Source organism: Neodiprion lecontei, chromosome 1, assembly GCF_021901455.1.
Source record: "Neodiprion lecontei isolate iyNeoLeco1 chromosome 1, iyNeoLeco1.1, whole genome shotgun sequence".
NCBI lineage: Eukaryota > Metazoa > Arthropoda > Insecta > Hymenoptera > Diprionidae > Neodiprion > Neodiprion lecontei.
Genome location: NC_060260.1, coordinates 6818379 through 6833902, shown reverse-complemented (window position 1 = coordinate 6833902; position 15524 = coordinate 6818379). Strand labels below are relative to the sequence as shown.

Here is a 15524-nt window from a genome sequence, read left to right as displayed (position 1 = left end):
ATAATAATTCCAGTATTTTCTATTCTTAAATTTTAAACGAGGCATCCGTAGCTCCCTAATAAATGTAAAAATTTTATAAATATTCAAAGTACGGAAACGTCGTTGCGAAGTTCGCGAAAGATATCGATTCCGGCGAACCGACCGCCTTAAGAGTTCGGGGCGGCTGACGCAGGTGTAATGAAACTGGAAGAGCAGGGTCCACATTTGCGAAAGTGACGTCGTGCTGTGCAGCTGAATTAATTCAACCGGGCAAAGAGGCTCCTAGGAGTCGACGTGACCTCCCCAATTGGATTAAGAATCACGCTGACTTTGAGAATCCTCTCGCGTTCGTTTCGCAGTAAAACCATCAGGTATATTCGCGTTTCACGTGTATAGAAAGTGTGACTACAGCGGACGCGGGATTGCGGAATCTCAGATTACCTTTTCTCGTCTCGCGAAAAAGGGTCATGAATTCAAGAACCGGAAGGCGAGTCATTTTCGCTACTGAGAGTCAGTCCGAAAGATCAAAGGTAGGAACTTGTGAATTTACAAATTCGCACCTCGTCTTAAAATTTTCTAATCATTCGACACAAGAGTTCCGTTTATTATAAATTTCGCGAATGATTGATCCCGAACAATATGCAAAGCAAACAGCTGTGCTGCAAGCTTTGAACTGGAACGGCGTACGAAAACTGCAAATATTCTGCTGAAAATGCGCGGTAGAATATTGCTTTACAAGCGAATATTTCGCTTCCGTTTTTTTCTTTTTTCTTCCGTTTTCATTCGCACTCGTTTTTTCGATAGCGTTGAGTTATATCGCGTTCATTTTTTTCCCGATACTTCGCCCACTTCAACCGCATAGACAGATACGAGGTATCGAAGCGCGTTGTTCGTACTGGAATAGATATATCGGCGACACGAGAAGGCAGAGCGTCAAATTTCGAAACGCATTTACGTACGTCAAACAATAAATTTGCTGTACATATTGCGAGCAATAGCGTTTCGGCTTTACTCAAACATTGTTTACGAATAACTGCAAAGTTCGCAACAATATTATATCAGTAGTTACATGCAAGCATCTCGTTGTTGCTGATAATGAAACAAATATTGACCGCTGAAAGCGTTGACGAAGTTAGAGAAAGCGGTAAAGAGGAAAAGCGGAAGTAGATAATTCAGTATCGCCGCATTTTCAATCAGCGAGTTACAAAATTTTTTTTCGAAGCGGTATTGCAGCAGCTCCTCTCGAAAATCGTTCGTCTCAAATATCTCAGTCTGAGATACTGTGTGGTGTAAAACAAATCGATACAAAATACGGGATGGAAAAAAGGAGAGAATTGAAGAATGTAAAAATAAAAAAAAGAAGCTCCTAAGAAAAGAACAGCTGCAAGCTGCACTGGGTACTCGGAGCATCTTCTGCAGCTGGAACTTTACTCTTGACCAAAGTACCTCTTCACCGTAGGCATACTGTATCTGATTCCATAAAGCTCGGAGGGTCGGAAAATGATTTCTGAATGCGTTATTTATACGATTCGTAAAAACAAGACAAACAGAAACGACAAAGGGAGAAAAAAAAAATTCCTCATTTTTTTCCCCCGAGAATTAAAAAATCTGGAAGCTGCTTATACAAACGCGCGCACTTCAGATCCTACTTCAACGACCCGAGTTTCTCTCAGCAGGTCCCCGCCTTTCTGCCCCCAAGTGTCGAGCCGCCGCACGAGCGAACGAAATATGAATAATGGAATTAAGTTGGTCCCGCTCTACACCAGGGCGAAAGTTAGAACGAGTTTTTGGCACGTACCAGAGACGCCATGACACTTTTAAAGTTGAACGTTTATTTGGTTTTTTGTTGTTGTTTTTTTTTTTTATTTTTTTTTTTTTGTGTTTTTTACATGCGGGCGAACATCGCGCCCTCAACGAGTTCCAGAAATGTAATGTGTGTAGGAACATATATGTATATGTATGCATGTGTGTAGTTACGTAAAATATACAGTCGCCGTGCCGAGAAAGGAACGGAACTGAGAGCGTATAAACGCCGGAAGCCAGGATGTCACCTTATTTTTACTGACAACCGTCAACCCTACTCGAGGACGAAGTTCCTTCCATTCCTTCCCTTCTACATTACGCCCTTGGACGTTCCTGGTCTCTGTTCTCTGCATATTTTACATTCCCGATTCGACGCGTCACCTGCAATTGACGGTGAAAATTAACCCCGTTTCGATTCGGAAGGCGGTACGTGAAAAACAATATCTTCCCTTATTTGCGTTTTCGAAAACAGGAGTTAAAAACGTCACGATTCTTCTTGTATTAATCGTTTATGTCCACCGAACTTGCAATTTCACATCGAAGCTTTTGTTCTTCTATTTGTCTATATTGTGAAATGAATTTGAGAGGTCATTTCGTGGTTTCAATTGAATTCTATCAACTTTGGTTTTACTGCTCGGAACTCACGATTATGAGTTCAAAGTTCCGTTGCAATGATTTGTTCACTGGAAGATTATAAGCTTAACACAACCTTGACTTTGATTTATAAAACAAGAGGCCAAGCTGTGAGTAATCTATGTAGACATGTCTGGTACATCCGAGTCGAGCGATAACACGGAACTGACCTGCACTGATAATTCTGGCGAGTACGACGAACTCTGATAGCAATTCTCCTCGCTACACGCGACTCGCGTCAGGATAAAGCGATTGCGAAACGGAAGAGGTTTGATAACCGATGTTGAATGGCTAAAAAAATATTCGTAAGGAATGTCGTTTTAAGATAACTCGAGAAAGAGTGTTCAGGGACGAATGAACTCCATCGTTTGGTTGTGAATCCAAAGTTATGAATAGAGAAAAAACCATTCGAAAAACCTCCAGTAATATCATTTGATCCGATGATGGTTAATACAAATGAAATGGTACTCATACCTCGTGATAAAAACGAATTCGAGTAACTTTAAAGAACACGAGCAAAGATATCAGAAATTTTAGGAAAGGTTTTATCATTACAACGTTTCAATCTGATTTCAATGTTTTATGCCTGATTTTTCTTATCAAACAAGATCTCCGCAAATTGTGACTGTTTGTAGAAAAATCTTCAATCAATTTTTGGGAATTTCTATCTAAATAAATCGAAAAACATTCGAATCGGATCAAAAATACCAGGGTCTCATCATTTTGAACGTTGTAATCGAAAAACCTTTTCCCGAGTTATTCATATCTTGACTTGTTTCATTAACTTTCCGTTTATCTGTTTACAGAGAAAAAAAGAAGTTATTGTAATCACCCTTAAAATGAGAAGTTGAGATTTCACTAGATCTTGACGTTTCGAGGTCTAGATTTTGAATGAAAATTGGTACGAGGAGATTTTTTGGGTCGCTAATCACGAATCTAAGTTCCGATGTGCAGAATTAAAATTTTGGTGTGATCGACAAGCTGTAAAAAAAACTACGAATTTGGGTTTTTACGAAAATTTTCACTAGTCGGTTTGTTGGGTGACTGATCACGAATCCGAAGTCAGATTGCGAAATCCGAAATGGTGATCCAATATGGTGGAAAAAAGTTTAAAAATATTCCGATTTTGGTTTAAATTGGTAGGCAGAGCTTTTTGGGTCACCGATAACGAATCCAAGGTTAGATTTCGAAAATTTGTAGTGATGGGTGCGTTATAGTGGTGCAAAATAAAAAAAATCGTCATATTTTCGTGTAATACGGTATCCACGGTCTTAAAAATCGTTAATCACGAATCTGAATTTGTAGTTCGAAATTCGAATTCGACATTATTCTTGTTTTTTTCTACAAGAACTTGGAATCTGCAGTGTAAGAACGGGATGTTCAAGAGCTGGCTCATCGCCAGTCCAAAGCCGCCGCTTGTTGATCGTCAAGTTGGTCTTTCTTTGGCGAACTCTTGATTCAGATGGGACTCATTCATCCTTAACACAGGCGGAAGTTGATACGTACTTTACAACTTATCGTAATTTCCGAGTGATTAACGCGCAGCGACAACGATGAACAATAACAACAATAACATCAAGGGCAGCAAAGCACAGGTGAAACCGTAGCGCAATTTGTCGCGTGTCTTAGAAACAATGGCCAGAGAGAGAGAGAAAGAGAGAGACAGAGAGCGAGAGAGAGAGCGGTTAGTTTCCCGCTTTCCGCGTCTCACACTGAGACTTAGTTCGGAATTAAATTATTTCTGTAACAGCTGAGTGCTTTACGGATTTCATGCACATACATTTTTCCCGCTCCCCGCAGAGCTTGCACCCGACAGTTTTCCCGCCCATCCGAATCATCCCTTAAAGCTCGCGAACCGATCGCCGTGCTCTGGGAGTAAACAGACCCGCATCGATCCTCGACCCGCGCAAAATTGCGTGCGTGCGGTAGGCTATTACGAAATATAACTATACGTATATTCCGAAAAAAAATGTAACGTGGCAGAGCGGCTCGCGTGTCCGACGGAAATCTGACGCCCCGCTATCTTTCGGTAATCAAAGTTTCGGAATCGCTGTTTTCTTCTTTTTTTTTCCTACCACACCGAAATGGCTGGAATCCAGACTGTCAGCTCGCAAAAAACGCGTCTTGAGCAGAGCTCGTGAAAATATAATTGCTCGATCGTCGGTGATTAAGGTAAGTGTACGAGTTATTGACCACGACCAAGTTGTTGATCTTTTTTGATCGAATCTGTTTAATACTTAGTTATAAAATTACTAAATAATTAATTCGTGGTGCTTATCCCTCTGGAAATTGGTTTTAGTCATCGAGAAATTCACAATTTGTGCCATCAGTTTATAATTTTGGAAAATTAAATGGTCAATAATCGAATCTGAACGTTTCAATAACTGGTAAACTTACCCTGGACGTTATTTTCTGGAAATAAACTTATACCCGCGAAAATTGAAAAACATTTTCACACGTTCGAGAATTGATGGGTAAATTCTTTGTGAGGTTGAAGTTGGCAGTGTTAGTTTAACGACGCGCGTTTAGGAAAATCGTTACCTTCCAAGCCTTGGGATTCTCTGAAGTTCAGTTAGTAAATCATAACAAAGAAAACGTGTTCGTAGCTTGAAAGGCCAATTCCTTGAAATTCGTTCTAAAATCGAAGAACGATTTATTCCACAACGTTTCATGACCGAAACGTTACTATCTTCAAAATGGTAATTCTTCTTCATTTTCTTGTAAGCGGAACTTTTTCAAGTAAATTATCAATCGAGATAGGTTTTTATTGCAAAAAATATCGAATCACGCCCCAATTACGTGATTGCAGGACCGAAAACCATAATGCATTATAACAACAGTAATTTTCAGAAAAAAAAACTTAAACTCACGTTTATTTTCTCTGAAATTCCGAAGTCGTCGCAAATCACGGATTATCCAATTATCCAATTTATCTTCAATTATTTTCAATATCGCAGTAAAAAAAATTCTCTTATTCTACTGTAAATAATCAAACGTCTGATGTGGACGCGAAAAAAAAAATGTTTAAATTTAAAATTTGTGGTGATCAAATGTGACAAGAAAATATATGTATAGTTTTTCTCTCTTTAAACGAACATGTTTTCATTCATTAACCTGAAGTACTGTTCTGATTGCTCTTTTCTCGAATCAAATAACATGTTTTTGAATTCACGATGGCCATACTTGACGAATTCAAGGAATCTCTTCACCGTGCACGTGCTCGATAATCTCCCTCAGCGCTATTGACACCATAAAAAAATATTCATTTCTCTATTTCACTCGCAGCGCTGCAAAGCTTTGAAACCCTGCAGTTAAAACAGCACGAAAATAACTCGTGTAGCTTTCATCGTCCGCTATAAATCCGATGATGCATCGGGTCGGTGGAAAGGGCATCGCGCTCAAGATCTTTCTTGACGTGTGTGCTGCGAGGGGCGTGTAAGGTGAAAGGTAGCGTGTATACTGCGGGGTATGAATTTGCGGTCAACAACCGCGGCGTCGAGTGTCGAGAAAGGAAGTGCGGAGGGTGAAAAAGGGTCGCCGAAGGGCGCCTCTCTCTCTCTCTCTCTCTCTCTCTCTCTATCTCTCTCTCTCTCTTAAAATAAACTAATTTCTCTCCTTCTCTCTGCTCGACCCGCTTCAAGCCAACCCTCAGCATTGTCCCGCGCAACATCAAGCTCAGGGTTCCCGGTCTCATTACGATCGCTCCGCTCCTGCGGACTCGCTCCAGAAATTTCCTTCCGTTCCGTTCCGTTCCGGTCTTACGCGGCCCGAAATATCCTGTCAGGATAACTGTCTTGTCCACCTCCGGGAGCTTCCTGCAGTCCCTTGACCCTTTCCTCGAGGGAAACATCCCCTGTCCACGCTACCGAATATAATCCATCTTTCACTCGGATGTAAATCTGGATGAATTTAGGGCTCCGTACATCTTCCCAGAATTTTTCGCGAGGCCGTTTTTCAAACCTCGAAAATTTTTCGGCTCGACTCGAATGAGCTTTCAAAGCGCGTTTGCACGGTCGAAAAATTTTGTGTTCACTGACCTCTCGGTTTCACTTCACTCGTCTTCTTATAACGCCTGTAATTCTTAGGGTAAACGTTTTTTTTTTTATTGCGTGAGTGAAACGACTATGATATAATTTAATTACTCACTTTGCAGGGGACTCAGAAGTTGGGGATTTTGACATTAGGTCTCTTCGGATCTGTAACAAAAAATATCGTGATCGATTACCGATTTGTTGGCAGACTCGTTGTGTGATTATGAAACTTGAGATTGAAACGGACAAGCTAATCACTGATTCCTTCCAGTATTGATAAACGAATTGAATTCTTTTTTAAATTCTACAGGTATGAACCAGCGCCGGGAAATACTGAAACCACTCTGCTTTTCACCTACGGGTAATAAATTGCCTCGTAACGAAGTAAGTAGAATATTTCAAACAACAGGTCGGCCGATTTGCTTTGATTAACTTTTTCAACAGACGCTGTATCACGTTGGGTATATAACACGAACTGATCGAAGGGAAGTTTATTCTCAAAAACTCATCAGGAAAGCATTTCTAAATATAATAAGCAGGATTAATAATTTTCTGAAAGAATTTTTTCCAGCTCGTTCGCTCGGGAAACTTCTCAATAATTAGCACACTTCAATCGGTACAAAGTTCAATCTCAAAGGTGAATAAAATGATGGAAAAATTGTATCGTGAAGTAAAAGAAGAAGTAAAAAAAGCTATCCAACAATGAGTCAACGAACGAAACGTCAAGGACAGTTTTCAGTCGAGTATTAGTCGCGAAAATATTCTACGAAATCCGGATCTTCGGCGCAGGTTTAATTGCATTTTTTATTCACTCATTAAAGACCTCGAGTTGTATTTTGCTGGAATTTACATTCTACAGCTGCCTCGCTGGCATCCGTTTTACAAAAAGGGGAAAAAAGCAAGCTCTCGAGTCTTCACTGGCGTTTAAATAAGTCACCCTTCCCTGGCGTCTGGTTTTTTTTTACCTTTTTCAGGCGAAAGAAAATTGAGAAGACAGCTCAACAATTCACTTTCATGAAAACTCCAGAGGCATTTACGGCCGAAAGTCGATTTTGGGTTTTCTGCATTTTTGTACTCCTCCATCCTTCCCCCTAAAAGGGTCTGCATATTGCAACTCTATGAAAATTTGAACTTTGAATGCATTTTTCTTCACTTTTGATTTTTCAAAGTTACGCGCAAGAATTCCGATCGATTCACCTAAAATTTTTACACGCTGTTTTCCTTAAGTATTCTTTACACTTGTCGTACGAATTTGCCGAAATTCTCACCTAGGAGTGAGATACCCTAAACTTTATGTTGAAAACCGGCTCATTTGTAGTCACGATTCATAAAAACAATGTATTTTCTTTCAAAATAAAGCTATTGAATAAATGCTACGACAATTTGTGGGCATTACCAAAGTAGATTATGCTAGAAAAATTCGTACGTTATGTCACAAATATTAATTGAGAAACCTTGCGCGCAATGAATTTTCATCTTCTTACACTCTGTTAAAATTTCACTCTGTGCATCGCCCTGATACATTTAAACGAGGATCTAATTGAGCAAATTTACTCCAAAAGATGTAAGAAATGCATACCTAAAACCACTAAAATGTTTGAAACATTTCCCGCAGGAAAAAGAAATTAACTGAAATTCCTGTAAATTTCCTCTTAAGAAATTGCACGAATAAAAATTGAAGTCAAAACAGGGAAAGACTGAATAGTTTGAAAAAAAAAAAGAAAAAAACGAAAACAAAATAATTCCTCAGCTATATCGGGTCTCAGTGAAATATCGTAGCCCTGAACTTACGCTCGGCTCGGGATGATTTATCAGCAGCCCGTCGATCCTTGTCTGACCCAATCCAGTCATTACTACTGTGCGTTGTATCTGGCATCCGCGGGCTTGTCTCACGCTGATTGGCATATCGATCAAAAGTTAATTGGAATAGTTTAACAAAGTTCCCCTCTCCCCACTGGGCACGATTCGACGTGATAGACGTGCCAAAAAAGATAATCGACGAAAGAAAGCCGTGCAGAAATGTCCAAGAAGCGTAGTAAAATTCCGGTAAACGAGACGATTAGACTTGTACAACCGAGCTCACGTCTCCGACTGTCCAGATTTAGTCGCTTGAGCAGCTCGTGAATAACCGGAGACTCTGCTGAACGTAGCCGCAGATTAGCGCAATCGCGGGCGGAAATACAAATCCGCCTATTCGATCGTTTACCTATTCAGCGTTTCGTGAAGGCTCCCGTATAAGCTTCAAGTTTCCGAGATTCTTGACGGCTGGCTTCGTTCGCCACCGTGGCTGCAGGTTTCACAATGACGTAAGGATAAGGTGCTAAAATTGCCAAGCTAATGAACGATCTTTAAACGCGTAAAGAAAATTAGAACAACGATCGAATGAGGAAATTGTGCCCGACAACGCGATTAGCCATGCATATCGTACGCAGTTTCGTTCGATATAATCCGCGACCTGCAATGGCTGCTGCACTCGGAGTCGCAGTTCTATTGCTCCTCTGGCACGAGGCTGGGTAGGTACACACAATCAGGCGTGTTTGTTTGGACCGGTGCTTGTTATCCTCATTTGGTTGAACTCGCGGACGTACGAGTGTGTGACTTCGCTCTCGGAAATTTACGCGCTAGTATGCAGCCGAACTCGAATTCAGCCTGTAGAAAGTCTCGGATTACGTAGAATCGTGCAAGTTCAGGATCCCGCGAATTTAACGCTGTTCACGTTATCGCATAATTTCCAGTTTTCGCGGTTCAACGATCGGACATTCGTTTTCATATACGAAAAAGTAACGATTTTCGCAAGAAAAGTTCTGCAGGATGTATAAAACGATTGAAGATTCTTTAATACCGATTGGTTACTCGAGGCGAATCAAAGTATCTTAACTTTGCCGGTGTTTTACAATATTTGAAGAACGAATTTTGACTAGGAAAGCTAGGAGAGCTTTTTCTGCGATCGTTGAACAATACCTGGATATTTTTGTTCAGATTTTTAGAACTCACCGTTGAACTAAGACATCACTTTTTTTGTAGCAGGGGTGAATTTCACTCTGTGTGATCGTTACGCGATTCTTTTAAAGCGTGACCAATCAGGGTTAAACGTTTATAAAAAATTAACACGGCGATTAAATTACGAAAGTTTGTATCCCAAGAAAAGTGTGATGTAATTTAATTTCTTAAACGTCGTAAATATTCTCTAATCAATTGATCTATGCAAGAATCGTTACCTAATTCCCTTCTCAAACCCCCCTTCCCTTCTCAAAGCTGCAGATAATTTTTTAGTCTCCAGTCTCGGGAATCCCAGGGCTTCTCTTTGAGCGCGTTTATATCTATTGACACTTCCGGGTGGTTAAGAGTGGATGATATTAGGACTGTGTCGTATGCAGAGTGGCTGGAATCCGGGATTCAAGTGGCAGATGAACGGCGTCGCGGCGCCGACGTTGAATGCGGACGTTCGGCAGTAAGAGGCAGAATATCAGCGGCATAATTCCGACAGGCACACGGAAGATTTCCCGCGGGCAAATCGTCTCTGTTAATACAGAGCATAGAAGGGACAGGAGCCGGAAACATGGCTGCTCTGTTTTCGCAATAACAACTACGGGCGAGAGATTCGATTATCGGGGAGTAAATAACGATCAGCAAATAGCGGCGCGAGATGCTCGCGAATGGAATCACAGGGCGCGAAATAACGCAGGAAGCGATTCTCCTAACGCCGTTCTCACCGCATGGCAGCCCGGAATCGCTTCGCCTTATCCAAATCGCAGGCACAACTCAATCCGCTCGGCGAACGCGGGACCAACAAACAATGCCTTGGCGCCCCCTGATTCTCGTCCCGATACCCGGGATTCTCCACCTTCTCGGTTATATCCGTCGTCGACACGTGTTCTCCTCTATCAGCTGCCTCAGAGACAGATACTGGCTTATCACCGTCGGCTAGACCGGACTTGGGCCGTAAGGCCTGAGTTTCATCTCACGGTAGGCTCGAGACGGATTCTAATATTGAGATCGAAAAAGAAAATGGTATACCTGCATACAAGTCAGGAAGAACGTCAGCAAAACTTCGGAATTTTTTAATCGAAGTGAAATTTCAACTGTCTATAAAGTTTCTTTGAACGGTTTAGTAGTCGATCATTAGGCTGCAAATTGAATGCCGAATTTGGATTTTTTTTTTTTTTTCATACACACTATCCGGAAGGAGCTCTTCGAAGAGCACGTATTTTTGTTTTCATCTGAATCAAAATCTACCGTCGGTAGAGAAATAATTATTTTACGAAACTCGACTAATTCTAGGTAATAGTTAAAAATTACATTTCCATAAGAGAATTTAAGAATTATTCAGGCTTGCGGTCCCCTCAAAAAGAGAAACATTCACAAATGCACGTATTGAGAAGGAAAAATTTATTTCGTACGTGAAATCAGACTTTTCGATAATATTGATAATCAGAAAGTGGGCCACATCGAGAAACTTTTGTAAATGTACCTCACGTCGTAGTCTTCGCACAGTTATAGTATAAAACAATAAATTTCCACCGAAAATAGTCGGTGAAGAAGGTTTCTCGCCGAAAGAGAATACCGTGGAGGGGGAAGGAAGGAAGAAAGCAGCGTAAGTGAAATCTCCTCGTCTACACGTAAGCGATAAGCGCGTGATATGTGATAATGCATTTGCCCCCCTCCCCCTCCCTTGCAGCCTCCGATTTCGCCGTGACACGTATAGTTATACATCGGCGGGTGTGCAACGGCGGTCTGCCAAAGTACGCCGAGAACGCGGACGCGCGAAAGCGAGCTCGGGGGATGAGAAGAACCGCGGGAGAGGGTGAGAGAGAGAGAGAAGGGAGAGCCAAGGGGAAGAAAGAACCATCCAGGAAATTGGCCCGTAATATAAATCAAGACGAACGGTTTGCCCGAAGGGGCGACGCGCAGTCCCTCGAGTAGCGCGCGCCGATTCGACACCCTTTGTATTTTTCCCGTTTTTAAGTAAAATTTCTTCCCGCTTTTCGCGTGTTTAACTTTTTCTTTTTTTTTTTTTCTTTCTTTTTCTTTCATCTTATTTATTCAGAATTAAAAAACCAATTTATCCTCATTTCAGGCGCGCATTTTGTCGCCCGAACTGACAGAAAAGCGAAATTTCCAATCTCCCGAATTTAATACGCCGCAGGGGTGGAGGGAACCACCCCCGGCAATTCAGATTCCTCGCATATTTCACCCCCTAGTTGGTTCTGGATATTTATTTATACATGCGTAATGTGGGTTTCGCATCGGAATAAAACACCCTTCTCTCCCCTTCCCTTTCACGTTTCCCTTTCCCTCTCTTTGTTTCGCGGTCCGTTCCTACCCGCAGCTCTGTCGAAAGCTTTTCCTCGCCAGCGGTGCTTCTCCCGCTGCAGCGCATCGAAACACATGCGTTCGGCGAACGAGGGGGATGAAGGATTTCGAATTGAAGAAAGTGAAGCGGAAACGGGAGCTCCGCGAAGCCCCTCGACCCCGTAGAATTAGGGGCTGCGGTGGCCGCAGTAATTCACGAATATGAAACACACCGTCCAATAACAGAAACACCCCGTTGAAATGCCTGCGCAGTTACACAATGCCTGTATTTCTCCAGGGGCCATTTTTGCGGTTTCACTGTCCCTAAACATCCCTCACCCCTTCATATATCACCTCCACGCCCTTTTTTCTAACCATAAATAAAAAAAAGTGGATTACTCTTGCTTAAAGTCGAACGGAAGAACGAGAAGAATAAATTGCGGAAAGAAGAAATATCCAGATATTATAAGTGACGGGTGAAAATACCTCGTAACGAATCGCCGCGATTCTTGAATTCATTTTTTATCACACAAACTTTGACGCGAATCCGTGACTGTTTAATTGCCTCCCGTAATACTCGAATCTTACGAAGGAACACCTGCGGTACTCGGGGCCCCCCAGGGCCGTATGAGGAGCCCGAACCAACCGCTGTACATCCATAAACCGAAGGTATTTATCGGACCGCAATATGGGGTCAACCCCTCAGGCGTAACCTTGCAGATCAATATCTCCGATATACGACATTATCGGATATATAACAAACGCCTAGCAATTTTTCACTCCGGCTCGAGCTTAATTGTTTTGTTGTACCGAGATTGCCCGCTTCTTGCATTTACACGTCGGGTGAAGTTTGTTTTTTTCGTACGTCTCAGACGATCCGATTTATGCTTTGCAACCAAGAATTCTGTTCATCGGTTCTAACGATAAAAGAATTGGTGGTCTTCCTTGTAGTTCAAGCGATTCTTTCGTCTGACTTACACCGTGAACTTTACTTTCAAACCGCGACTAAATTACCTAGACGAAAACACGTATATTGAGCGGAAAGAGTCGAACCTCCCTAAATCGTGTCCGCAGGGGTTGTTTTTGTTTACCTTTACAGCGAAGATCACATTATACTTACAGTAACGAATGGCGCAGACTTGAACGCGTTGCGCACAAAAGGAATAAGTGAAAAATATATTCGCACATCAGTTTCCCCAAAGTAGCGATGACCCGTAGCTGTGTAAACGCACATACGTATACGCGATGGGCGTGGGAGTTTTCCGGCGTCGCTTCAGCAGGATCATTATTTCTATTTTGAGAGGTTTATTTCGTCTCGTCGTTTATCAAAGGGTGGAACAAAAATACGAGACAATTCCGTTACCCTTTTTCTGTCCCCTTGATTCTCTTCCAGCGGCTCAAGTTCCCGCTTTTCCCCACCGCACCCCCGATTTTTCTCACGTCTCCGAAAGAGCCCGACGTCAAGGATTTATGAGTTATTCCAGTCCTATTCTGGACGAACCTGCCTTTGTCCGACAGATCGACTAATCTCGTAGCAGACTTCTTTTTGTTATTACTCAACGGAGGCTCGCCTCGCCCCTGGAACTCGACCGAAGGTTGATATCTCGAAGGCGAAGCTTTTTTCGGCACGGTCGAAAAAAGCTCCACGGGGCTAAACGGTAAGGAATCTGAAGGGAAAAAAAAAGAAATGCGCAAGAACTCATCAATCTGCATTTCAGGGCGAAAATCTTGGCTAAAATTTTCGGATTCTTCGGGGAAGGAAGTAATGAAATGTCGAAAGCCCTCAGGTGGCGGGAAGTTTTTCGCTAACGAAGATGACGAGAGGCTCGCAAGCGGGGGGCAAACATCCGTGACAAGGGTAATTTTTCCTCGGGCAAAAATCAATGCGCCTGCGACGTATATTTTTTTTTTTTTTTTTCCCTCCCTTCCTAAATTTTTTCCCTCGTAGCGACAATTCGCAATCCTTTCTCTTCCCCCCTCGTCCATTTCCTCCGCACCTACGATTCTTCTCGTGCCTCTTTTGTCTGACGTTGAAATCAACTCAACCCTCATTTGTCGCCGGTTTTTATACTCGGACCGTAAATTTTCGCCAAGATTTTACTTCGCTCACGCGCGCGCTTACGCCGTGCGTCATTCGGTTATTTATTCATCTTATTCATTTTCGCATGCACCCTTGTCACTCGGAGACCGTCTCTGGGTTGTGACAGCGACGTAACGCCGGCCGTTTCTTCTGCAGCCGGCGGCCAGCCAACCACCTTTGGAATCCCGGTGGAGTAAACGGCGGGGTTTATTTCGGTGCCAACCCTCGTGAGCCTTGACACGGAGGGCAGCCGAGGCTTTTGCATATTTCAGTTATCAATTTCCCCTTTCGCTTGTGTACAAAGACTCGCCAAATTGATTCGGAGTGCAAAATTTCATCTCATTTCATCTTCCACCAGCGAATTATTATACAACCGTCTTTCGAGGATTTTTACCGTCGAATAAAAGATGTATCAAAGGAAAGCCGGTCGAGAAAAAAAAATAAAAATTCCTCGCAACTCCGTCCGATTCTTTGAATAATAATTTGTTTTAACTCGCTTTGGATAAACTTTACCCAACTCAATGAAATACTTGCTTCATTTATACGTTTTATCATACGGTAAATAATTCTTCATTAAAATTTTTTACATTCCAATTATCCCTACAACGAAACATGTATCTTTCGATCGTTAAACGACATTGTCAAAGGAACGGTTTTACAGATACCATACGAAACAATTCACAGTTCAAAAAACCCTCTTCCCGGTCTGCTCGAGCATTAAAGTTCACGAATTTACGCATAGCAACCCCGCGATGCTCGAAAATGCGGTGTAATTTATTCCTTGCGTGAAAAATTATGCCTACGTTGTACACGCGTAGCCATTAATCGTTGGTAATATTCTACCTTAATGCAGGGTGAAAATTCTGACGTTCGTCCGCCGTACCTGAATGGCTTAACAGCAGAAAACCGGACATTATGCATGCTTATTGTACGTGTAAAAGCGGGGAAAAAAATGGCGAAAGACAGAAAAGACAAAACATGAATAAGTAAATTTAGAAAAAAAAATTACAGAGTAAGAGAACACATGACGCCAAGGGAAAAGAAAACTCGAGCGTTTTATTCCAGGTACGTTTCGCGGTATATCTTTCGAATGGATTTCCTGCGGGGACGTGGTCCGGCTCGAGAGATGAGAGATTGAAGAGATTCAGAGGTATATCTCTCTCCGCTCGGTTACCCATGCTGCTCGTGTATTTTCGCAAAAAATTCACCAACCTTCGCTGATACGTGCCCAACAGCTACGCTTCATGGACACGGAGATCTTTCTCTGATTAAATACTGCCCGAGACGCGCCGAGCTTTCTCTAAAAACCCTTAAACGGGTTAGAGTTTGGGGAGAATTCGTAAAAAAAACAAAGAAAAAAAAAAGAGATGGGACGAAAATCAAAAGAATTGTGAAACGAAAGTGTAAGAACTGCGATTGAAATGATTTTTCTTCTAACCTATGACGTAAGAAGCGGTTCTAAACTTATTGTTGCACGTTTGAATTTTCGATAGAAAAGCTCGACTTCGTTAAAAATTTCAGCAGTTTATAATAATCAAACGGGGTAGAGAGACGGTAAAATTTTATCGCTACTCGCCCGCGCAGCCTGGGATATCAAAATTTCACTGCGCAACGTTTGAACCTCGAAGTTTATGAATTTGCGTTGGAATATCGTCGAAGAATGGGTAGGCAGTTGAAATGAGAAAAAAATGAAAATAAGAGGAGAG

General features: G+C 42.1%; 1 protein-coding gene across 1 annotated transcript in view; it reads right to left on the bottom strand.

Annotated features, from left to right (window-relative positions):
* Positions 1 to 15524, bottom strand: part of LOC107225156 (chondroitin sulfate N-acetylgalactosaminyltransferase 1) — a 65532-nt gene that overhangs the window by 32322 nt on the left and 17686 nt on the right. Inside the window, exon 2 of the mRNA XM_046735451.1 lies at positions 6562 to 6611. Within this exon, the coding sequence (XP_046591407.1) occupies positions 6562 to 6596 (35 nt within the window). The 5' untranslated portion in view covers positions 6597 to 6611. The remainder of the gene's footprint in view (positions 1 to 6561; positions 6612 to 15524) is intronic.